We start from the raw sequence: 26,421 nt of genomic DNA on the forward strand, positions 1-26,421 counted from the left end.
ACAATTCACTTTATATTTGTATGTTTAAAATAATTATTTAAAGCAATAAATAGAAAATAGTGTTAACCTAGCACAAACAAATACTTTGTCCTCCTAAACCAAATTACAAATTCACTTAAAACCCTCTAATATTTGAATAAGATTTGAATAGCTTTTGTAACAGTGAAATCGTATCCTTTGTCGTATCCTTCTATTTAAGTTACATGATATCTAAAACTAAAGGTGAGTACACACTTAATTATTTGTAACAATATTATTGCGTGACTGCCATTTCGTCATTGTGTTAAAGTTTAAATAAAAGTTCTTTTTTTGACTATCGGTAATTTAACGAGATCTAAGACTTTAACGAGTTTTATTCATTCAAATGAAACTAATATTTTTCGGATATACTACGCGTGCTTTATTTTTGTAAAAAACTACATACTCCCGACGTTTCGTTAATTTATTTCATAGAAATATCAAAATTAAAATAGGTATAGCCTAAACAACAGATTTTTTCGCGCCATAGACTTAACCTAATTTATGTATTTGAAAGAATAACCTCATTTTACATTTTCGTAAGAACATCAAATTAGATAAAAAATTAAAATCATCATAATATGTTCTGAAATGCATATATTGAAGTTCTATCTCCATTTCCGAAACTAAGTTACACATTTATTATTTTAGAAACGTTTATTAGATTAGGCTTGTCTTATTAAAAAGATTTTTCCATAAATATCCTCATTGTCCTCATTATTTACAAAGTAAAGTTAACTATCTTTATATGACCATATAAGATCATTATAGTTAGAAGAGTACTTGTTTTTTTTTTTTTTATAAAACCACAAGATTTTAAAATTTACGAGTTCATCTAAAGAAAGAACTCATTGAATGACTAAACTAACAAACTAATAATACTTTATCATCATAATATACGAAGAAGAAGAGGCCTTTGCTCAGCAGTGGGCTTCCATAGGCTGATGATGATGATCATAATATTAAAATATATAAAAGAATATATTTATTCTGTATATTATGTACGTATATTCCATGTATTGTTAACTTTATGTCAGCAATTAAAATATAATACAACTTTATAGTTTAAATTTATAATACCTACAAAAGCTTTCCTCCGACACAAGACAGAACTTTATCGAAATTTTCCAAAGAAGAATCTAAACACATTAAGTGGTTCCAATAGAAGATTGCGTCACTACACTTTGCTTTCAAAACTTACTAGTAAAACTCCTTTAGTAGTCTTTTTATAGACAACTAGATAAAATATTTAGACCATTTCCGAAACTCGTGTATTGGTATATGGATTAAACTTATATAATACCTATTTATTTTCTTGTTAGACTATTTATTTGAAAAATCAAGATTCTTATGTGCAATTTAATAATTTTGTAATTATTTTATCACATTTTTTGAATATGTTTATTACTCAAAGTACGAGTTTGTGTACTGCTACTGACTTACCAGTGGTTTTTGTCGCTAAACCTGCGGTACTATGAATAGGATAAAAAACCTTCCATAATTTATTTAAATTTCTACTTAGAGAACAGAAATAGCTATACATTTATGTACATAAAATATTTTATTTCACAGTATGCTACGTAACTATATAGGACGTTGTGCAATATTTCTGTTGAGCTATGAATTCAAACTAATATTATGTTTCTGTGAAAGTAAGTGTTATGTTACAATCGATCGTATAAAAATTTATTTATGAAAATAAAGGTAACAAAAGTACCAAACAGTAGTTTAAAAATAAAATTATAAGGAATTTGGTCGAAGACAAACTGTGTAAATGACTTGTTAGAGCATACAATTGTTGTCCTGCCTAAAATATTTTTTGCTGTCCACAACAGATTCAACAACTAAAAATCTACAGGATTTGCCTTTAAATTGGCCATGCGAATGGAACAATGGTACAATACCGTATACTCTAAACTTTTTTTTATACAGTGAGTACTGAGGTTTACAAATTAATGTTAAATTTAAATTTGAATAAACGTTTTTGTATTTTTCTTTCAGGCCCCAGACGCTTGATAAGCATTGTATATAGAGGCATCAAATACATACAAGATCGATCATGTTTAACATTCAATGAAGAAAAGCCCACAAAAGTTGCTACTGTTGGCATTCCAACGTATCTCTATTTTACATACTCTGATGTCTTAGAAAATTGCTGTTTGTCTTTCTCAAGTTCTTATTTACAGAGACGAGTAAGCAAAATCTAAGTCTATATTTCGTTTATATCTTACGAACAAATGTGAATTGTACAATTAAATTAAATAAATAAATAAAGTTTGTTAATTACAGATTGTATTAATAACACCACTGTGCACGTCACCAGCAGAGACCGCGCATGCAATTCTTCATGCTATGGGACTGAATCATAGAAAAAAGGAACCTTTTACAAGGTACAGTGCAATTAAAGTCCTATTTCCAATTAATTGTACGCGTATGGTGTCTAAATATAGTGCTATTTAAATTATAATATTTGTTTGATGTCCTTTACCTTAATCAAGTCCATAAATGTAGACTATTACTAGTAGTAGTATATAATTGAATTATTTGTACATGATATAAAAATAAGTTAATATTTTGATATCTCTTAATGTATATTTGTACAATATTGAAAGAAAATTATAATTTTATTTAATTATACACTTTCAAATACCGCTTAAAGAAATTTAAAATATAAATTTGTTTAGTTCAATTTATTTGTCTACATGTCTTTAATATATATTGCCAATGTATTGTAAGTAGAAGAAAGGAGGGAGATTTTTAAGTCTTATCGCATAATGAGAAAGTAGTATTAGATTGAATATATGATACACATATCATATAAGGAACGAAGAAGTGGGCAAATGCTGGCGGGTAATAGAAATAAACAATGAACATTTATTTACTCGTAGAGGCGTAATTTTATCTAAAGGAATGGCATTGTTCATTACTGAGTCCACTCAGAATTGACCGCATCGCCTTGTAAAGTCGCCAAACAACTCTACCCTGACGTAATTGTATTTCGGAGCTCTTAAATGTAGTGGTTTAATTACTTTATACCAAGGTCTTAAGTACGTTTCGGACGTCTAATACAAAGACGCCCGTCTACTCCATTGTTTCTTGCCGGAAGAAAGAGCCCTATTTTTGGCCAAAGTTTAAAACATTAATTTAGTGGACCAGCTAAGTACTGTGATTTCAGAAAATTAAAATAATTTTTAATGTATAATTTCAATGTAACTTTTAAATTATTATTCCATTTTTATTAAAAAAAGTATGGGGTGTTTAAGAAAATAAGGTTAAGGTATAGTCATATGCCACCGCGGACTTTCCTGTAGACCTATATAAGATACACAATTCCACAATATATTTTTTGTTATATCTCAAAGACTTTAGGCAGAGTTTAGGCAGCGTTTTCGTTAAAAGATCTAAGACAGCTCATGTTTGTACACCCAAGTAAATACAACAATTTAACAAATTATACACTAAAACCTTCCTCGAAAATCACGCTATCGAGTGGTGATAACTACTTGTTAATCGATGCAGTAGTTTTTCCGTTTATCGCAAACAGACAAACGCGGGTTTTATAATATGTATTGATTGATGTATATTGGAGAAAACTTCATTTCAAATTGAAGTTCAGTATATATCTTTTTCAATTGAAATTTTATTTAAAATCTGAGGAATAAGAGCGTATAATACATATACATTTTATAAAAATTGGTTTACGATTACAGAGATTACGAACGAACTTTTATTATTATGCTATGGCTTCATTCGCACTGGAATCGTGGATTATTTCGCCAATGTCAAAGTTTGGACAGTCATACTTTTTAAACATATTAAAGGATTTTTCTTGACAACGAGGAGTATAAACCTTTATTTTAATTTTCAATTTCAAGTATTTTAAGAGTTTCACAATATAGCATCTCACAGACACGATGAAAAATATTATTATGATAATTTGGTCACATTATAAAGAAAACGTAGTCTGGTATCACAATATGTTATATAATTACTTAACGAAAATACAAGAAAATGAATTACCGTCTCATTATAAGCCCACATTGTTCGTCTTATAATATTTTCTTTCAAAGAATATGAAAAATAAACCAAGTTGTATGTATAATATAGTTCAAGTAACAGTAAATGTAATAACTAATAAAATAGATTCCGATACTATATAAAATACAAAAACATTTAGGATTTAGAAATGCGTAAATAAAAAAAAAATGAAGGAACGTGAAAAATAGTAATTATTAATTATCTAGAAATATTATATTTTATGTCAACAACATTTAAATTACTTTATTAACAATTAAGTACATTTAATATTAATATTAACAGAACATAAAACCTTCAACTGTTATTATAATTTTTGCGGGTTATAATAACGATATTTAGGATTAGTTTATACTTTCCCAGTCTTATTTAAACAGTGTATACTTTGTCCTCATATACTCTAGTTGCCGTGTGATTGTACAAAGAAATTAAGACACAAATGTGTTTAAACTGGCGACGTGCCCGAGACAGTGCATATTACTTTAATTATTTTAATTCACCCGTTCTATATTCAACGTGGATACACTAATTCACAGGCAAGATACTTTCAACTCTCCTAAGTAAAAAAATATATATTTTTATAATTATATTCTGAAAAAAAAAAGTTCTATAAATAAACAGGATTAATCCTTTAAATAATTAACAAGAAAACAAATTACTAAAAAGATATAAAAATTTGTGGACTCGACTATTTACTATATGACATTGACTATTTTAGAAAAAAAAGTATTAAAACATGTTTGACATTTTTAATCTTAAATATTGTAACAAATATTTTATAATAGTAATACTAAAAGGTTTCAAAGGTAAGATTCCGGTCTTGTGAAGAATCAAGAGCTCTCGACAAGACCAAAAGGGCTCTGTAATGGTAAGAGCCTCCTGAAGCTGGCCCACTTCTTTTGTGCCTCAATCTACAGATATTCATGTTTATGTGAATGCTTTGGTAATTATGTGATCGAGAGTAATTCAAATTTGAAAGTATCTTTGACACTCAATGTTTATTCAATATTTTTGTACCCAGTAAAGAAACAAAATGTAATTCTATGATATACTTTTCTGTTTAGTGAAAATAAAATAAAAAGGCTTCTTTTTGTATACCGACACAATTAAAGGCACTACAACTACAGTAATAATTAAACGAAATAGCTCTTTTATAAAAGAATTTAATTTTAATGTTAATTTTAATGCATGTTATTCATGAAACCACACAATGCAATATAATTCTATCAACCACGAATTGTACATGGGGATGTGTTAAAATTGTTTACTATAAACTTCTTTAAACTAACCTATATATATATATATATATATATATATGTCACCAGGAGTAGTGAACGTCCGTTACTAGAATGACTCTTCGATAAACAAGTGAGACCGGTGTCCCACAAGGTGGCGTTTAAGTTTCTAGACTGTTTATTCCGTACCATTTGTAATTTCTGTAAGGGTGCACTGGTTGAACACTATTGAATTCATAAAATTTATTTTGTTTACTAAACGCTTTTGCGGTTTAAGTAAAATTGAGAGTATATAAACTTGTATGCTTGTTCTTTATTGGATCTTTGGTTATACAACCTTGTAAGATGTTTCACACTCAATCGAAGGGGATCCTAATTGAAAACCCACATTCTCCACATTTTATATTTTGGTTCTTAAATTTTGGAAGTAATGATGTCTTATTTTGTTGGTAGCACAAAATAACCTTACTATGTGTGTATAGCCATTTCCTTTCACTTATGCACTTTTCTTCAGAAAGAAAAAGCTACCCGATTCTTGAAATCTTGCTTTTATCTTTCTATGGGATGTGGGATGTATTCTCAAACTTGCAACGTTAATCCTAGTGACCCTTGTAAGTTCCTCAATATTATATTGATAAATTATGTATACAGTTATATTAATAAATTTGATTTTATTTTATAAAGGGAATTCTCTATATTAATTATATTCATTGTGTCATGTGCAATTAATACGGTTATTTTATTTAGACATTAAACTTAGATTTTACTATATTATTCACAAAATATAGATAAACAACAAAAAAAAATACCAAATCTGACACTTTCACAAAGGTATTGTGTATATTTTATATGAATGGAACATACATATATTATGTATATGAAACTTGAGTGATCCGTATCGTGTTTGGCAGATATCCAATAAGATGTCGCTAACGTTAGCTAGCTATAAAATCATTTGAACTTCGTTAACGTAAGCCATTCTGCCTCACGGAATAGTGTTCTCATAATTGTATAATAGTAGTAAAATATCCATTCTTTTTGATGTTCAGTTGTTATTTCAGTTCGTGTTGACTGAAATGAAGATTATATATATCTGTATATTTAGTGTATGGAGTAGTTTTTACGTTTATTTATTTTATACACTGGAATGTTAGTTTTTCGGAATAATATCAGCCTTTTAACTGAAGCAGATATAATTTTATTAAATGCTGAGTTACTCAGCATGGTTTCAAGTTTATTTGTATTTTATTCTAAAATGTATGTGATAGTATTAAAAAAAATTGCGCATTTAGAGCCTAAAGTGACTTTTTACAATTTCAAGATATTGATCTGTTTTCATAATGAGAATGTTTTAAATAGTATCGAAAAATTAAAAAAATATAGAAGTGATATCGTATACGTTTTAATATACGAGTAGAAAAGAGTTTATTTTTCTTAAAAAATGTTTGCTATCTACATATCTTGTCTGGGTTAATCTTAAACAATAGTGCTCTTTGTTAGAACTGATTTTGAAAGACAGGATATTTTTTTTTTAATTCCGATCAAATCTCATATTCAAGAAATTACTCATCGAATAACTTTTTACGACCACAGCAAAAAATGGAATAAGAAGAATAGAAGTTTATTTTCATAGACCACTGACTATATGTGCTATGGTCAATGACACCACGGAGAACATCTAAAAAACCCATATTATTATACAACCCATAGCTCGCCAAAGCCAGCTGGATTAAATAAAATTGGTATGGTCAAGAGCGAAATTCTAGTGTTACATTTAGATAGGCTCTTCCAAATATCACCTCGCTGATATCGACTCTGTGGAGAGAAGTGCATAAAAGTTCATGACTACAACTTAGTTAAAACCAATGTACTCTTCATTTGTTGTTGTCGACGTCCTTACATCCAGATGAAGCAATCCGTTATTATCTTCCCCATGCGCAGTTAAGGGTTGGAACGGTTTGCTCGTGTTTGTCTTCTTCCAATCACAATTTCGGTGTCTTCAATAAAACCTACAATCTCAAGTTGTACTTGTTTTAACCTATTTTATCGTGGAAATGCATTGAAGATAAGCTAATAAAATATCTGGGTTAAAGGTTTTACTTCAAAATAATGGAGTCCCGAAAGTTCGTCCATTTGTAATAATGAAAATAGTAGTGTTTCAGTGATGTGTATTTAGTCCGTTTTTGGTCTGCTAATACCACAACAAGATATCCCGCTTTGAAGATCATATACGTCAGATATCAGGCTTAGTTTAATGAGCTTTAATATAATGAGGTACATGTGTAATTCAACCAAAAGGATTTATAACGAAATGAAATTTAATAATTAAATTGAATTCGAATATTTAACCTAAAAATAATGCCTTTTTTGCGGAAATAGTTTTTCAGAGTGATTATTCAAAGAGAATGTACACACATATATGAAAAAAGGAGATAGCCCGGTAATTGGATACGAAGGTTTTTTATCACTTGCTTAAATTTTATATACGTTTAAAATATGTAGTGAGTAGCTTATTATTTTACTGTTATCTTGTTCAAACAGGTCTTGATATGTATGGCTTGCTTTAATTTTCTTACCGAACAAAGTTTGTGTAGTATCTTACTGCAACGGATAACGTCCGTTCAATAACCGAATACAGTTTTCGACTTGTGAGACAAAGTTTCAAGAGAAGTCTCTCTTTGAATTAGATTATATGATACTAGGAAGATTTTGCCGGTCAGTTTTGATAGAAAATTTAAAAAAGCGTGGTGACGCAATCTTTTATTGCTTATATTGCAATCTGGGTTTGAAAGTTTCAGGAACTGCTCTGACATGAGAAAATTTTTATATTTAAATTTTATGTTCATTAAAGAAACATTCTTCTTGTTGCTTTTTAGGGTTCCGTAGCCAAATGGCAAAAAACGGAACCCTTATAGTTTCGTCATGTCTGTCTGTCCGTCCGTATGTCACAGCCATTTATTTCCGAAACTGTGGAGCCTGAACATTTGAAACTTTGTAGGGTGATGTATTCTGGTAATCGCTATTTGAATTTTGAATAACAATTAATAAATTTAAAAATTAAAGGCGGGCATTCCATACATGGAACAGATTCAAAAAAAAAAAATTTCTAGTTAACCTATACGTGATGGGTGTCGATGGATAGAGCTTTAAAAAAAAAAAACATTAAGGTTACAACAACCATGTTTCCTCAAAATCAATTGTTAGAATGATAGACGCTTCCAAAGTGGAAAAATGAGTGTCCCCCACTCCAACTTTTAAAATAAGAGAGTGAGAAAACTATGGTAAAAAAAATATATGCTGTAGATTTCAATAGAAACATTCAACGAAAATTTGTTTGAATGAGATATCATTATTAGTTTTTAAGAAATAATATATTTTGAAAAAACGCATATGCAACTTTGTCGTTCATACAAACACTATGTAAAACCAAGCTATTTTTTGTATAAAACATCGTTCAAAGTTACACTGCACTACAATAGCTTTTATATTTATATTATATCATTATATTATGTTATCTACCTGCTGCTACGGAACCCTTCATGGACGAGTCCGTCTCGCACTTGTTTTTTAAAAGTTATAGGAACGAATTCAATTTGTACGAATCGAAATCTGATATACTACCTAAAATGCTATTAAATCAATAGTGGACATCTTCAGTAAAATCGTTCAAAATGTAAAAGTAATGATCGATATTTAAATGATTGATTATATTCTTAAGCAAATACTTTATTTTTTGCTATATTTAAAGGGCAGTATTAAAAGTACTTTAAATAAATATAAACATTTAAATATAAAACCATTTTAATACAAAAATAAACAATTAAATATGGAAATGTAATGATTCCTCACTTAAAAGGCTACGGTCAAAATAGCTTTTATCAGATTTATTTTTAACAAAAATTCATAATTATAACAAAAAAAATATGTGTGGGTGAGGTTGAGGCTTTGAGGGTTGACGTTTGTTTCTTGATTTTGGTTTATGTTCTGATGTATAGTCTGTTCAAGAATTTCTGTTCTGTTTATGAAATTTCAATGCTTGAAAAATGTTTTTTTTTTTTTTATGTAATCAAATTGTTTTACGATCACAGTAATTTCTCAATGTAAACTTTTTTGCTGACATCTTCCAAATTCGGTAATTTGCTGCATTTTTAGTCATTATTCTTTGTTGTCAATAATTCAATTAATACAAAGTGTCGATAAAAGCGGAGAAAAGGAGGTTTTAGTAAAGTTGATTTTTATTACTTTAAATATCTATTTGAAGTTTCGAGCTTAATAAAAAAAAATTATACTTCATAAAAAAAGTCCCATTTGGCAAGTTGTTTAAAATAAAAATTATTCTGTGGAATAAAAAGCATATTCAATGGTAAGCAGCAAAACTGTCAATGTGACAAAAAAAATTAAGACTAAATAAACAAACACTCAGAACTTATTCCCTAACCTAATAATTATTGTTTTGTAAAAGGCAATTAATATTAAATATATTATGTAACCTTAACTCCGTTTCGGATTAAATAATTCCCTATCGTTTTAGTTTCATATGTCAACGGATACTAGTTTAGAGTTTGGGAGCTGTTACACACTTATATATGTATATACATATATATATATATGTATATGTATATATATATATGTATATATATATATGTATATATATGTATATATATATATATGTATATGTATATATACAATGCTGTGTACAAATTTATAATCTACATTTCAAAGATGAAAATAAAATAGCACATTTAAATCGGAAAGAATATCTTTTATATACGAGTACTTAATTAATAATTATGGATGGATAAAATAATCTGGGGTCACTTGCATAACCAAGGCCAATGAGAATGCCTCAAGGCCCCGCACTGGGCGAAAGTTGGATGACGCCCCAATAAAGCTCCTGAGCCAGCTCCCACCCCTGTTGCACCTGCGATAACCAACGCTTGGCTATGGCCCAGCGTTATATTAGGCTCGGAAGCCCTTTAGGTGCCCCTTGCTCTTCAGATACCAAAGGCCGCCAAGGTACCCGCGCAACCACCGGCAGTTGGGCTAGCTGCCGATCTACAATTTGTCTGCAACTTTGTGCGTCTCATACAGCCCGCAGAGGTGCAGACCTTCGGCGCCAAGTCAAAGACTCCCGACGGCAACCCTCAGGCTCGCTTGCTGGCAACGTGTCAGCACGCGGGCATGTAGAGTTCCGTCGGTGCGTACCGAGCCAATGGCTACTAGCAGACTAAAGCCATGTTCTCTAACTGTCGCTACGTACAATGCGTACGGCCTCTCTCCTCAGATAGATCTGTTGCGGTACTTCGTAGTAAATCATCAGACAAATATACTTTTAGGGCAAGAGTCTTTCTTGAAAACATGTAAATATAACCCACGAACTGAGAACTATAACGTAATAAGAAAAAACCGCCTTTCCGCCAGAGGGGGTACAGTTATTAACTACAGACGGGCTCTTCTCCTCAACTACAAAACATAGAAGCATCAATCTGTCAGGTGAGTATGGCCTTCTATCAGCCGATCAGCCGATCTTCAGTCAGTCCTCTTATTAGGGAACTTGGTTATTCTGGCCGGGACTTTACTGCAAGCAACCCTGCTGGAACTCATGACGAGCAAACGCTAGAGAACGCGATTTTGACCAACTGACAGATAATTTAATCCTATGATTAAATTATCTGTCAGTTGGTCAGTTGGTTGATTAAGAGGAGCGGTAATCTATAGAGATCACCGCTCCTCTTAATCCGACGTGATAACCCTTCCATGACGTCTCAAAGAACAGACCTGGCGTGCTCAACATAGTCCTCCTGAAGAACGTAATACTCCAGTTGCATTCGATCGAGGTACTATCTGAGCTAGATTCAAACCAAGACCAGTACTAATCCAGCTTGGACCCCCCACCCCCAAACCGCAGCAATCCAAACTAAAAATATTATCGATTTGAAGCTCCTGAAACAGCAGTTACAGTCAGACTCTTCGCATCTAACCCAAATCCCTGACTACATAGTCTGAGCAGATGCGAAGATCCCCATGTCCCAAGTCACTAGTATCCAAAAGCAAGTGTGAGATGCAATTTCTTTCTCTCGAGATGACGGCTGGGGCAAAAAACTCTGATTTCTCTCTCCAGTGCACCAGTCATTCTGGATGCTGCAGAAAGCGATAAAGAGCGATACTGTCTCAGTAATGTTTCCATTGGTTAGACCGAACTGACCACCCGCTTTCGATGATAGAGAGAAAGTCGAATGTCTAGCAAACAGTCTAGAGAGGCAATGTATTTCAAATCTGCAACCGTGTGACCGGGGTCACGTAGATAAAGCTGATGAGTACGTAGCTCAAAGACTTGCACAACCACACGTAGACGATGCAATAAAACAAACGTCACTTCGGAAGTGACAGACATATTCCACGCGTGAAACGCAAAAAAGTTTCGGGGCAGATTGCATCATGAACAAGGTCCTGACAATCCTTTCGGCGCAAATAATATACCTATTAGTCCTCATCTTCAACGCCCTTCTGAATGGATGTGCCTACCCCGACGAATGGAAAGAGCCCATGGTAATAGGAATTCCGAAATCGAGTAAACAGAAAAATCTACCCGCCGATTAGTCTGGTCAACACTCTCGGAAAGATTTACGAAAGGATCATATCGAACAGGCTAAAGCAGGCAGTGGAGAATATAAAACTTCTTCTAAATGAACAGTTCGGCTTCAGAGCCAAGAACTCTAGCGTGCGTGCCGTGCGTGCAAAGCGTGCGACTATTTCCCTTTTCCCTTCTCCAAACTCCCCGATAGGCAAGAGACGTCCTAAAGACGTATTCTTAGACCCTGATAACAAAATAACAACCGACAATACAGACACAAATACCACCATTACACCAAATTACTACATCAACACACACCGTCTTCGCCGGTGAAGACGAAATCAGGCTTCATACAAGTCGCCCTGGCGTTCTGCCGTCGGGGGCGTCATGCAGTTTCATCACCCTGTGCCACCCGCTCCTTCAACGAAGTCCTAAGCCGAGTTCTGGCCTCTAACAGGCAGCCTTGGGATGGGCATTACCCCCCGGGCTCTTTAGGCCCGAATTTAACGGATAGGTCCCATCGAACAACCCACTCGTTCGGGTGACGGTGTCAAAGCCATTAGGGCTTGTTAGTTACAGTCGAGTCAAAACTAAAAAAAGCATTATATACATTCACGCTCCAGCCGTTGCAGGGCTCAGACCTCTTCGAAAGAAAGGATTCGTCAAAAGATTTACGTGGTATCCTTCAAAAGCCGGAGACGAAATAAATCCGACATATAGTCTTATGAAACTAAAGGAAGGTTAATCATTTATTATGAATTGTTACAGATTAGCATATTAAGACATTATATAACAAATACATCAAATATATAAAGCAAGCATGAAAAGAAACATATTGGATGATATTTAATCACTCCTGATCTTGAAATTGAAGAGTTAGTTTGTTAAAATAGACAGAACAGTAAAATAAAGGCAATAGATATTGCTTGTTACTATTGACAGTAGATTTGTAATTATTATTATTTATATGGGAAGAGGATTTTATTTTTAAGTTTTTTTTTAAATTATTTTCTACCACTTTGTATTTTTGTAAGTTAACCCAGAGTTTTGCTATGGCAACACTAAAGAAATGTCAATAGAGAATAAAGGACGATGTGAAGACGACTGTTGTGTTGGCCAAATAAAACTAAGATTTTATATTTTCAACCATTCTTTGTTATCTATGCCTCCCACGTGTATATTGTGGTATTGTAGAGACTAAAATAATCCACACAAATGTCATGCATAATGTATACGAGTATATGTAGTAGTATAAGACTATATAAAATAGTATTGAATAATTTTGCGAATACCCCTGAGAATTCTACTTGTTCTGAAATTGCAATTGGTCGATTATAATATTATTTAAAGTCGATTTGATAACTCACTTTCAGACCAATTTTGGTTTTTTTATTGTAATTTTGATTATTATTGGATTTTTTTTCAACCATAACTGATATTTCTTTTTGATTAATTGTTTTATCAATCAAATCTTAAAAAGCATACAGTGTAAAAGAAGACTTTCAGATTAATTTCATTTTGCTATAATGTTTCGCTTATGAGCGTTTTGAAAATGCGTACGTGTGTAATTTAATATCGTTTAATTTTTTATTGCTTTAAGTTTTTACACTTGATCATTTCTTATTAGAACTTTTAAAACCATGAACACGCATTGTATTATAGCGCACTGTATTTGAGTCTGGAATATATTATTACAAATAGTACTTGAATATCTTTTTAGATATTTTAAAATAAATTTGTTACAGCTGCCGTTTAATGTAGCAATAGAAATCAGCACAACAAAGTAATAATAAATTTAATATAACCTTAAATTGAACAAAATTTCAACAGAATCGCATCTCTTCGAATTTATAACCCAATTCCTAATAAGCCTCTTATAATTCAGATTCTGCTCAGACTGTCTTTCGCAAAGAATCATTGTTATAAAGTCTGATATAAGAGGGATATAAGTCACAGATGGTCCAAATCGAAATAGAGAGAGGCGAAAATTTGAGAATGGAAATAGTAAAATAGAAATCTGTTCGATGTGGCGACGTGCCCGCAGCGGCTTATTTTATTATAATAGTAATATCAGAACGTTTGCATTGTAGTATGGAATCAAGAATTCTACTTTATTTTTATATATTTCGTTTATTATAAGCTTTAAGTTTTACGCTAATCAGGAATCGTAAAATATTTTATTTAAAACTAGTAAGTATTTTATCAGTGAAAAAATACATTTCAACTTTGTTAATAGTAATGATTATGTAAAATTGTGTGCTCACCATATATACCTATATACATAATCATATAAGAGGTTGATAATTTTTTTTTCTTTATAATAACATGTATATATAATTATAAAATACTCAATGTGCTCAATGTGTAATAAAACTTTATTTAATAAATCAGTTACAAAAGTTATCCCCCAACTTATGGATCAGCAAAAATATTATTTACGTTAATAAAGATACTCAAAGACATTAATTGCATTACGTGTTACGAGATTATTCAACAAATATTGCAGTGGATTTTATATTATTCATGAAGTAATGACTTCGACGTAATTAATAAAATTATGCAGTATACATAAATCTAACAAGGCTCCTAAATAAACATATTAATTACAATTTACATCCTTATATTATACCCGTGTCATGTCCTTATCATTAAGTCCAATCTTGAATACTTGGGATTAATGTTTGTAGAACCTCGGGGATTTGTTTGATTGAAACGTAATCATCAAAGGTTTGATTATGTAGCAAAACTAATTTTAAGACTGTATATTCAGGGTAACAACAATATATTGAAACACCGCTGTTCTTAACAATGTAATTACTGGGGAGATTTGAGTATGAAATAAATTTAAGCTCATTACAAGCGCTTCGAATCGAGCACATTTGATTACATTATAGTTAATTTTATTATACCACTGTGTAATTTATTTCCTTTTGAATAATGTAAAATTTTATATAAGAATTTCAAGTCCGTCACTGACTTGTTATTAACCTCTATCTATATTTAACTTTTTCAAGTTTTCATTAGATTTCTCTCTAGACACTTTTTAAAGTTATCATTGTTGAATGTATTTACATACTTTAAATAGGTTTAAAAGCGTCGTAGAGTTGCTGACTTTTCCATCTTTCCTGTGATTGTAATCGCCTCTTTTATTAGACGACATTTTAATGCTTCATTACATTAAGTCCTTTAATTTTATTTTTTCTCTTTTCATTGAAAAAGTGAGCAGACGATTAACCATTCCGGGGTTACAGTCACGCATACAGAGGCAGTTGGGTAGGTATTTTTTAAATATATAGATATTGTGACTCTCTAGGAACTTGCAGGATTTGGAAGGAAAGGAAATGGAGATTTAAATAAATTTGAACGAAACGGAAGTCTTGGGACTTCTGCCATTTAATAGCTGTTGTACTAGTTAGGTCGTTTAATAATTGTTGTATATATTATATTATATATATATATAACAATTATTAAACGAGCGAGTGAGAAATAATATAAAATCCCAGAGGATATTTGTGCGTCGGCCTCCAGACCGGACATGATTTTATATTCGCGAATTTTAAAGCGCGTTGTACTAATAGAGCTCACGGATCCTATGGAAACCAACATCCCCAAAGACCATACTATCAAGGTCCACAAGTATGACGAGCTCACTAACGAACTCACTAAGTATACGTTCGTTGTAAATTTGTACTCGGTAGAAGTAGGAGCGAGAGGTATAACAGCCAAATCTCTCTACAACCTGCGAAAAGACTTAGGCCTGTCAATAACTAACATCAGTTCATTCTTGGAACGTGCGTCGAAGGTAGATCTAGCAAGTTCGTTTCAAATTTGGTTAGGTAAAGAGAGGAGCTTGGACAGTGGAGGTGAGCGTTTAACGCGCGTTTGATAGGGGCCCCTTAAACCTATACCTGGGTCGCAAGTCCCAGGCACTGTTGAAGCTCCTCTCCCTGCAACGCGATGGACCCAGCACCCGCACGGTGAATCCATGGAATGCTGAGAGGTTTCGTCTCAAATATATATATATGTGAGATTATAGATTAATGATATTTAAAACTAAAATAAAAAAAAAAGTTTTGACGAAATAACAGAAATTAACAATTCTTGGATTGTAATGTTATTAATAATTATGCTTAACAGAAATTTATATCCAAAGGAAAAATAAAAATACGTATCATATATGTAAACAGCGGCAGGTACTCGCTTATATGATCGGTGTCCAGCATGCGTAAAGTTAATGACGCAAAAAGCAATTAAAAATGTAGCCAGTGGGGCTAACGGTCAGTAGCCATATGGTGCAAAACATATTTAGGATACTGTACGAACTTGGGTTTTAATACAGTCCTCTATGTAAAGTATGAAAAATTAAATAATATAGAATATATTGTAAAATAACGTAACTATAAATAGGTATATACGATGGATGCATATATATATATATATATATATATATATATATACAAAGTCATATACATACCTATATGTATAACAAAAAAATTCATGTAATTTACTTAAAGCTTGATTATTATACGAAGAGAGTTATTCAAATTAAACCAATACTCATAACGTAAATAAAAGGGATTTCCTATTTGTTATGTTAATGTTTTAAATACAAATCCAATTGTCCTGATATCTGTGTTCATATACCCAAGGGTAGAAATACTGATATCTTCTAACAAAAACGATAAAATCTTTATTCTTTCTGATATCAGCAGTTAAATTGAGAGTGAGTTATATAAAGGAAAAAAATGTAAATTCCATTATAAAGAAGTTTATTACTTAAAATTATGACAGTTACAAATCGTATGCAGGATACTCAGTAAGTCTGTGTATGATGTAGATAAATAAACTATATTTTTGATATTAAATAAAAATTGTTTTAATAAAACAAAGCGTACTCTTGATAACGAAAACATTATAGTCGAAATATGATATTAAAATATTAATTTTAATATAGTATGTAACTATAACAGCGTATCTATATTTCCAGTATTACTTTATTGACATATTGTTATACTGTAATTATAAATTTGTACAACCTCATCTTCTCTCGTGAGTTTAGATTATCTCATTAAACTTATAATCTTGGGAATTTATCTTTGACTTATTTAAATATTTATACATGACATGAATTAACAACAATTTCACAAAATTGTTGAAAACTAACCTGTAGATTTCCTTAGAAATAGTAAAAACATTAATAAATCACAAATTTTCGTATTTTTCGTGATATAACGGTTGCTTTGTTGTAACAAAACAAAACGGTTTCTAAAATCATTGAGATAAAAAAATAAACTTTTAACGATGACAGGCTGATATTAAATATAAAATTTTAACTGTCAAAAGAAGATAAAAGTAAGTCATAAATTAATTGATAAAAAGCCTAAGGAGAACGGGTGATAACGAATAGCTCTTATTAAACTGGGTTAATTACTTTTACGGGACATTGTGAAACGGTTGTAATCAAATTAATATCACGCTCAGTTAGTTTATTGTGGGCTTTTCTCTATTGGGACGAATAAGAAATTTTGTTAACATAGTTTTAAATAGAAAATTAACAATAACCACCATTTGACAAGTGCATAGATATAATCAATAATACTCTGTTCTAGACTACGTTCCTTTGAACAGTGTGCGAGGTAATTGTGCATGAATGATCTACTGTGAGTTAAAGTGTTTGAAATTGCATACATTATAAAGCACTTATGTTAAGAACATGTATTTACATCAACCTTATGTTATGAAAATTTAATTTTTATTTTAAAATTTAGAGTCAGATGTTATTTTATAAGTGCAGTCATGGACCTGTCTTCATAATTTTCATAGCAAAGTGGAATATCTCTCACATCATGTAGTTGCTTTTCATTAAACCTCTACGTCATTGATGCGTCCGGTGTTTGTTGATTAGAATGAGTGCTCTGCTAAGGTAGAATGTTCATTTCATCGGGCTTTTGCAGTGGCGTTTTTCTTGACAAGCCCCATTGCTTTAGTCCTATTAGTTCTAGACCTCTGTTAGAAATTTCACATCTGGACTTTTTTCTTTAGGCGACAGCTGTCAAGGAGAAATAGTGTTGTATTGACCTTGACAGCCAATATCACTTTTGTTTTTACATTTCAATTCTTCATTAATGCTTCGAACTGATCCTATCCCTGATTATATTCTTGAAACTTAAGGTCACGCCTGAGAATTTTGTTATATAAGTTTCGTTTTAGAGCTTCTTGAATATTCCTTATTTGATGTAGTCTATTGATGTTAGGATTTGTTATATGTGATGATAATGAGATGTAGCGTTAAGGTAAATATCTTTATATTATATCTAGAGAAATAATATTAATATATTATTGGTATTACTATTTAAAAGAAATTATAATTAATATCGTAGTATGAACAAATATATATTTTAGAACTCGTTCATATTGCAATACATCTTATATTATTTTAAATTTTCTTATTCGTTCATTGTATTACAACTGTTTATAATATTAAACTATGAAATATTTTCGCTGTCAAACAACAAAGCTAGATTAAATTCTGTACTCTCATGAATATTTAAAAAAAACATTAGAACCGTTATAATATTTAAAAATGTATATACTTTTTTTTCCATTTGTACTGCAATGTGGGAAAGCGTGGTAATATACGTACATATTAATGTATTATATGATACATGTTTGTAGTATTATATATGAATATAAGGAGTGTCTCCCTTTTACAATATAGTTTTACTCCAAAGTTGGAAAAGTAAATCTATAGTATTGATAACTGAAATATTTACGTTTCCAGAATTTAATCTTTGTTTGTTATTATTTTTTTTTTAAATTTTTAATGACTTTTTTTCCTTCAGAATACACTTATATAATATTGGATTCTTTCTATCTTTACAATTAAATTCTTCATTTTAAATCATACCGTACTAGCTGTAATTGCTAATTAATGACTATAAGCTTAATTTATATAAAACCACACTTAAATGTAGATAAGACTATTAAAAAGGCTTTTTTGATTCAAAAACTGTCAACAAACTAAGGTAGACTTTTATATAAGAGTAACTTAAATATGTAAATTAAATGAATGTAACGACTTTCTTCATTAGCTGTTGGAAATAAGCCAAAGACTTAACTCAGTCATTAGTATCCTTCCTGCTTAATTCCAATCATATCTAATCAATTCAATATACATTTTTGCCTATGTCAAAGTTTTTGACAAAAACTCACTAGTGTTCTATCATTCTTGAATCAACATTAAGTAGACTTTTTAAAATTATTTGCAAACTCGGTGTCATACATTTTTTTTCACACCAGTTTGTCTTTTCACAAGGTCACGAGTCACAGTAAAACAATTTTTTTTTTGTGAAATTTAAGTTTTTCTCGGCACAATAATAATTTTAATATTTGGATAAGCTATTTAAGATGTCAGAACAATAAAAAAAAATTACAATCCGAAGCTATTCTAGGCAACAATAGCAGAAAATCCGGCTCAAGGTAGCGATTTTTAAAAAAATTAAAAAGTGCGAATATCTCGAAAACCGTGATATTTTTACTGAGGTCAAATTGTGATTTTATGATTGATCTCGAGCTCGTCTAACTCCTGCGTCACTGGGACGTGGTGATTTTGGGACACCCTGTATACATTACTACACTAGTTCATTGTAGCCTTGTAGGTGAAAGCCCCTAAACTAAAGTAATATTAGTTATCATCATATTAATTTTGGATATTTGATAAAAAAGAAGATTGCTTAGAGTTTTTTAGGAAATGAATCAAATAATCTTTCAATTTAAACGTTCGAAGTTCAATTAAAATTTTTGTTGTATAATTACAAACAAAGTTAATATGGAAAAATTTATTTTGTTTCTGGCCCAAGTTGTTATCGGTATAATTTGATGCAGTAATCTATTTTTTTAAAGAAATATAATATATTATATCTCTTTTTGTATTTATTTATCTCGGAATAGAAAAAAAACCATTTATTATTATTAGTGAAACATAGATACATCCTTCGATGTTTTTCACGTAACGTCCTAAATGCTAAAACATGACCAATTTTTTTGTTAAACACAAAAATAATTTCCAGTACTATCAAACATTTCAGGTTAGAAATATTATCCTATCTTGAATTTTTTTTTATTACTGATATGTATCGAAAAAAATCCATTAAATTATTACTACTATCATAAATATTAATATTTATACAATATACTTCAAGAACTTTAATCGTTCGAATGCTTTTTCTACATAAGTTTAAAAAAAAAGCGACTTGAGTATCTTTGACAGATAATTATTTATTTGTGCATGAAATTCAAGTACAATATAAGTATTGTATTTTGTCAATAAGTCGAACTGGTCGATAAACCGATATTCATTATTATAAAACTATTTCTTTTAACGCACTATATATTTTTTAATTCAGAAATAATTTATTATTCTTTTTTAATTAGTCGAATATTAAATTACTATTTGTTGTCATCACTGAAACCGTGACAAATTATTTCAGGCTTCCAGAATTGTAAAGATTATTTTTAAACCAAAAATGTAATTTTCTCAATTTTGATAGCAATTTATAAATATTTTATCGGCGATCTGATATGAAGGACGTCATATGTTACACCAGGTTTTGTATTTCGGCTACTATTATATATTTTTCAAATATTAAATAGTATACATAAGACTTTTTGTTCATTGGCTTTTCTTATATACGTACATTGTGTCAAATGACTTTTGTGGAAAAACTAATAGGATAAATATTGATATTCACATAGTCTTGTTAGCAATGAGTTTGTTCATTAATGGCTAGAAACAAGCTAAAAGTTTTCAAATTTAATTATGTCAACCCTCTTTAATTTAAACCCTACCTTTGGTTCAGAGACCTATAATTTGGGTTCCACCTTTTTGTGTTCTCATGTATTAGTCACGTCTTCGTGTATTTGTAATTATAATTTAATAATACAAACGGTATGTATTCCATTTATATTTATTGTAGCAGTCGATATAAATTGAGGTAACAGATTTATATGGGATATTTTTAAGATTCATAAAAAACCCACTGAGAGTGATATATTTTTTTAGTATAAGGCTAGTCAAAAAATCATATGATAAAATTAAGATTAATAAAATAGTAAATTATATAATAAAGTGGCAGGTCACGGGAGATTCATTACACAGTATTTTTTTTTGATTTGTTATATTACTATAAAATGAAAAGAACAAGAATGTACTTACAAAACAAATACAAAGTTAGAAACTAAAACGTTGGCATTGTATTTCCAAACTCTCAGTAAAGTAGTTTCGCCTTAAACTCGATTAAAAGGTAAAGCAAGAACCCAGAGTATGTCTGCAAAAAGAAAAGGATTCGAAACAAATGCCTCGCTGAAGGAAAGTTTCTATTTCCGTGTTTACGAATTATTTGTTTTCAATTATTTTTTGAAGTTTAAATTGTATGTTACATAGTTCGTTGTTTCCTAACTTAGCTGAAAAAAAGCTATTTTATTGCATAATAGTAAAACAATACGAGTCACTAAATATCACAGTTGGTTATTTTGATATCGAAATCTTACGACGATGTTTCAACAACATCAAGTTTTCTTAAGAGTATCTTGTTCAAGTTTCATTGTTGCTTAATTAGCCAGTCTTGAAACTACGTTGTAATAAAGCCAATAACTATTATCTAACATTTTATTGAAATATTGAAAGGGCTTCGATAGGAAAAGATTAATGAAATTGTAATATAAAACTTTCATATTCGAGATTTTATTATATTTTCATTTTAAAATAGAATCTGAATTGCTGCAATGAAATATAATTTGTTGCTTGAAATTGTATCGTATTCATTATAAGGCAAACGGTTATAATTGTTTTATTTTATAGTAGTTGAAATCTCCACAGACAAATAAACTTTAACATACGAGTACATTATTTTTCAGCACCAATACATAAAAGCTTGTCCCTTTTTAAGTGTTCATTTTTATTACTTTAACATGCATTTTAGGAATGTTTGAGAACATTTTATTGACCTAATTATAAATTACATGTAGATAAAATTAACTCCAAATTAGTTATTTCAGAAAAGCTTCCATGACGAATGATGGAACATGGGCATAAGTCAATAAATTCAAGGAATTATTATTTATTTGGATCGTACCACTCTCGAATGTCTGTGTTTACGGTTGAGGTAAATTAATAATTTATCTGGTGTAACATACAATTATCTAATTAGGTAAATAACTTTTACATTTTTCTGTTCTTATAGTTTAGAAAAATGTGATCATATTGTCTTTATAAATTGCGATTAATGATGAAGTAAAGATGAAAAGAAAAACTGATGTCCTGAATTTTTGGTTTACGTAAGTCATAATAGCATTTCTTTTAGAATAACTGTTAAAATCATAAATTGATTATTTATAAGTTGGCTTTTGGTTCCTTTACTCTAAGACTTTGAAAATTAATGTCTTATTAACAGGGACATTGACTAATACTTTAGACAACTTTGGTAACTTACATATATATATATATATATATATATTTTATTGATTGGAACATTTTTAAATTTTATTGCAGCTATTCTTGGATTTTTTTTATCACTTAATATCCATATCTTGTTCTAAGTCTTCTTAAAGTGTTGAAAAAAAAACCTCTTTAAGATAGAAAATGTTTTTTTTTTCAACACTGTCGCTGTCGTTATTTTTTAGTCAAAAATATTTCTTCGAATACGACTTCAGATTTTTTAGAGATTTCAGAGATTTTTGTTAGAACTTTTTAAAATAAAAAATTCAAAGATCTAATGATATATAATTTAAAAAGAACTGTTTTCTTTCCAACGAATTAAAAGATGAAAACGTAAGTAATAACGTAATAATGTATATTTAATAATTTCAAAATTGCTACTATGTAAATATATTTCTTGTAGAATATATAACAAAATATGAAATATTTTCTCGAGAACTTAAAACGGGAAAGTGTATTTATTTTTAATGAAAAATAAAATAAGGAATGAAGAAAACGGGGTCGGAGTTGTTAAATTTAAGAGTTTTTCTAACAAGAACGCTTGTTTCTTTACATTTAATTTTATTTAGAGGTTATATGAATATTAAATAATTTTTTTAGAAAAATTATAGTAATAACAATAAATTAGATTAATTAAACTTATGCTTACAATTCTTATGGTAATAAATGATGAATATTATTAATAAGGCTCTAACTTCCTAAGGAATTATCATTGATTGGCTTATTATGAAACTCCGAAAGTTATCCTTAACTCAAATTAGATCTTCCACAAGACTACACATTCGTATTACTAATTGCCTTGTCCAATGTTTACAAAAATATTTTGTAAGCAATTTTACGGGGCATCCGTTTAGTTTTCCTTTTTTACTCTTGACTATAAAGTAACTTCGCACTTTTACAGGTGACCGAAAATTATAAGTCAAAATGTGAAGTAAGATATAATCTAAAAAAAAACATTAACTTTTTCTGTATTAACATACCAAAAACTAGCGAAATCATTAATATGGAAGAAAAGAAAACTAAAAAAATGTAAATATTTGGACAATTTTATAAGTTGTTTTATGTATATTAATATGTAGTTTAAAATAATTTCGTTTAAATTTTGGAAACATAAATGAGATACACCTAAAAAACATCATACAGAAACTTTAAGCCTTTTAGTAGTCAGTAAATACAAGGGTATTAAATATTTTACATAAGTGACCATGGATTATTTAAACGCAAACCGATCATAAGAAAATTACTACTATTTAAAGAATTTATTTGGTTTTACCTAATAGGTTTATATATAAAGATTGAAATCCTTACTAACGTATATGAAAGTGTGTTGTTGTGTAATGACAAAAAAAGGAGTAGGTTTCTTTAAACATTTTTTCCATATTACACAACTTACTCCTAGTTTTAAGCTTTTTCTCGCTGGGAGGCCACAACATCGTCTGGCTTATTTACGACCCATCAGAAAATTCATGCAGGCAACTAATTCGTCTTACGAAGCCTTATGATTTGAGCTAAGTCCAAAACGTCATCACATTCGTTGTGTCTGGTTTTACTCTATCTTTGCTGCAATAACACGACCTGCTTGTCTTTTTCCCGTAAAAGGTGTTCGTTCACCTAGACTTCAATTTTTCACAATACATCTTTGGAATACCTGGACCGCCTTCTATTATTAGGTACCGATATATCTTCGAACCATAACTTTGGGAGGTGGAGGAGGTGCAAAAGTGTGGTAGTACTTCACGTCAAGAGAGGGTCTTTATTTATACCAAGTACAGATCCGGTCTGTGTGGAATACTTTTGTCACATACGGGCTGGAGCTGCCAAATATTACCTTACTGGCTAGGACTCCGTGGAGAGAGGGAAACTAAAACTTAGGTTAAACCAATCTAGACAGCCTTGAACACACATGAAAAGTAGCTAGCCTCTACAAGAAACACGTTGGAGCCTCTATCCTTTCATTGCAAACTTTTTTCTCATTCTGACGAAGTAATAACCTTCCTCCGTATTAATGTGCAGAGCAAACGATTCAAATATTTTTCTTGCATCTATTTCATTTTAACTAAAAAAATCAAGCACTATTCAGTCTAGTATTTCTTTACTTTTCCTCAACTTTCCGTAGTTACGTGTGTAATTATAGGAAAATATTATTTGCCTGTATCTCTTTTATACACCCAGTGCCATCAATATCTGTTTTTATTTATTGGGAAGTAAGGGTTTTCAAATATATTGAAAACTGGTAACATATTAAAAATTTCCCTGCCTTGGCTATGGAAATGTGATAACAGTTGCTCAACATTGGTCAGTCCCAGATTCATTTTAATTAGTGGCCAACCATTAATAATCAATAATAATTTGGTTATGCCATGATCTTATGACACTTGTTGTAAAATATAACGATAATTAAATGAAATATACTCAATATATTTATAACGATCCTCTTTATGTAATTTCTTAATCGATTAATTAAATCAAAACAGTGAAGAAAATTTTCTTTTTTGACTTAGCCCTGTGTAAATTAACAAAATAAATGTACACAGATAAAATAAATTAGTTCAAATCAATAACCCAATACGTACCGATACAGACTTGTAATACTTCTGTATTTTAATCTTTATTCAATCAATAAAAAAAATATGAACCCGAATTTCTACGTAACTGTGTCATATTTATTTGGGATTTATATGATCGTATAAAGCTTTTTTTAAAATTCATAATATCAATTGTAAACAAATTGATAAAGGGTATCTGTCATCCAACAAAAAGAATGGTTCTCAAGGGAAGAAAGTAAGTTATTGTCAGAGGAGTGTTCCCATTATGATTTTCATTATGTTGAAATAAAGGACTTTTTTGTTTGACCCGCTACTTGAGGATTTTGTCGGTATTTAGGAAACTTTGTGTTTAATTTCATTTTCCCTTGTTTTTATGTACCCTCATGAAAAATTATTTTTTAATGTTAATAATAATTTATGTATACGTATCATAGGAGATCCCGCCACTATTCGTTGCTATTTAAATTTAAGAATATATCTAATATTTTCGTAATATCAAATTCATTTGTGTAAAATGTCCTGAATCCCAATGGACTGTAGTTATATAATCCATAGCAATTTATCGTCTGAAATTACATGTAGCGGTTAGTCGGGATGTTATGAAAATTGTTTTAACTACTATGGAATCATAAGATGTTAAGGTAAGTTATATGCTCGTTTTATAATAGTATTTTTTAAAAGATAAGGAAACTAAGTTCAAAAAAATATTTTTCTATATATGTATGAATATTACGAAATTTTAATATTACTCTACTTCTGCTGGCACTTTCACTTCCACTTGTATATTGAATATTATTTTTATTACATACAACTAATTATCAGGAATAACAACATGTTCAAAAATAATCACGCTTATCCAGATAAGGAATGTTAATTACTTACATGAAATTAAAAAGTCTTTGCAACAGATAGCATTGATATTTTCAACTAACTGTTGCCGGCGGCTTTTCCATCACGCTAAACTTACTTTAAGATACACATTATCATCCTTATGAGGCTTCTTCCAATTTCTAGAAGATCCCTTCATCACATCCTGATTTAATGACAGAGAAACTACCTCATAACAATGCCATTTCGATGAAAACACTTTTATTTAAAATTTAATTCCAACTCTTCTTAACCTTCAGTTCCTACTAAATTAATGTAGTGAAAATTGGTCTGCAATTATTGCTGCTACACTTAATTGCTGCTAATTTTGGAATTTATATAGCTGGGTAAATATTTCATAAGCATGAAATGGGGTACCGCCCTATTTTGCAGCAATTTTTCTATTACATAATAAATAAATGTTTAATATAACGGAATAAATGATAAAATAATAACAATACTATATAACTATTTAAGAACTGTATCTTTGTTTCAGTCATAAAATAACCCTACAATCCTGCATGAGAGCTTAACTGCGACCGCTATACCCTAAGAGTATTGCAGTTGCAATAAGATAGGAAAGTCTCCGCCTCAAACTACTTAAATTATGGCTAAGTTTTTGAGACATGTTTATTTTGATTTCTTTAAATT

At 30.2% G+C, this 26,421-nt stretch overlaps 1 protein-coding gene across 5 annotated transcripts; it reads left to right on the top strand.

Moving 5' to 3' along the window:
* The first annotated feature begins 1,518 nt into the window (after nucleotides 1-1,518).
* Nucleotides 1,519-26,421, top strand: LOC116768150 (uncharacterized). 5 transcript variants are annotated; one of them, XM_032658803.2, is made up of 5 exons: nucleotides 1,526-1,670; nucleotides 1,854-1,949; nucleotides 2,020-2,210; nucleotides 2,308-2,408; nucleotides 26,267-26,421. In XM_032658803.2, the coding sequence occupies exons 1-5, from the start codon at nucleotides 1,592-1,594 to the stop codon at nucleotides 26,301-26,303; spliced, it is 504 nt and encodes a 167-aa protein (XP_032514694.2). In that variant the 5' UTR covers nucleotides 1,526-1,591; the 3' UTR covers nucleotides 26,304-26,421. The 5 variants fall into 5 exon arrangements, with proteins under 5 accessions (XP_032514699.2, XP_032514695.2, XP_032514694.2 ...); XM_032658807.2 differs by lacking the exon at nucleotides 26,267-26,421 and adding an exon at nucleotides 4,860-5,319 and having other exon boundaries at nucleotides 1,528-1,670; XM_032658804.2 differs by lacking the exon at nucleotides 26,267-26,421 and having other exon boundaries at nucleotides 1,520-1,670; nucleotides 1,854-1,913; nucleotides 2,308-2,559.

Source organism: Danaus plexippus, chromosome 19, assembly GCF_018135715.1.
Source record: "Danaus plexippus chromosome 19, MEX_DaPlex, whole genome shotgun sequence".
In the NCBI taxonomy this organism is placed as follows: Eukaryota; Metazoa; Arthropoda; class Insecta; order Lepidoptera; family Nymphalidae; genus Danaus; species Danaus plexippus.

Excerpts from the sequence above, each read along its gene's own strand:
- LOC116768150 (XM_032658801.2), top strand. The coding sequence starts at position 1,592 with ATGCTACGTAACTATATAGGACGTTGTGCAATATTTCTGTTGAGCTAT. Across the intron at positions 1,671-1,853 it reads AATATTATGTTTCTGTGAAA|ATTCAACAACTAAAAATCTA; the intron begins GTAAGTGTTATG and ends TGTCCACAACAG. Across the intron at positions 1,950-2,019 it reads TCTAAACTTTTTTTTATACA|GCCCCAGACGCTTGATAAGC; the intron begins GTGAGTACTGAG and ends TTTTTCTTTCAG.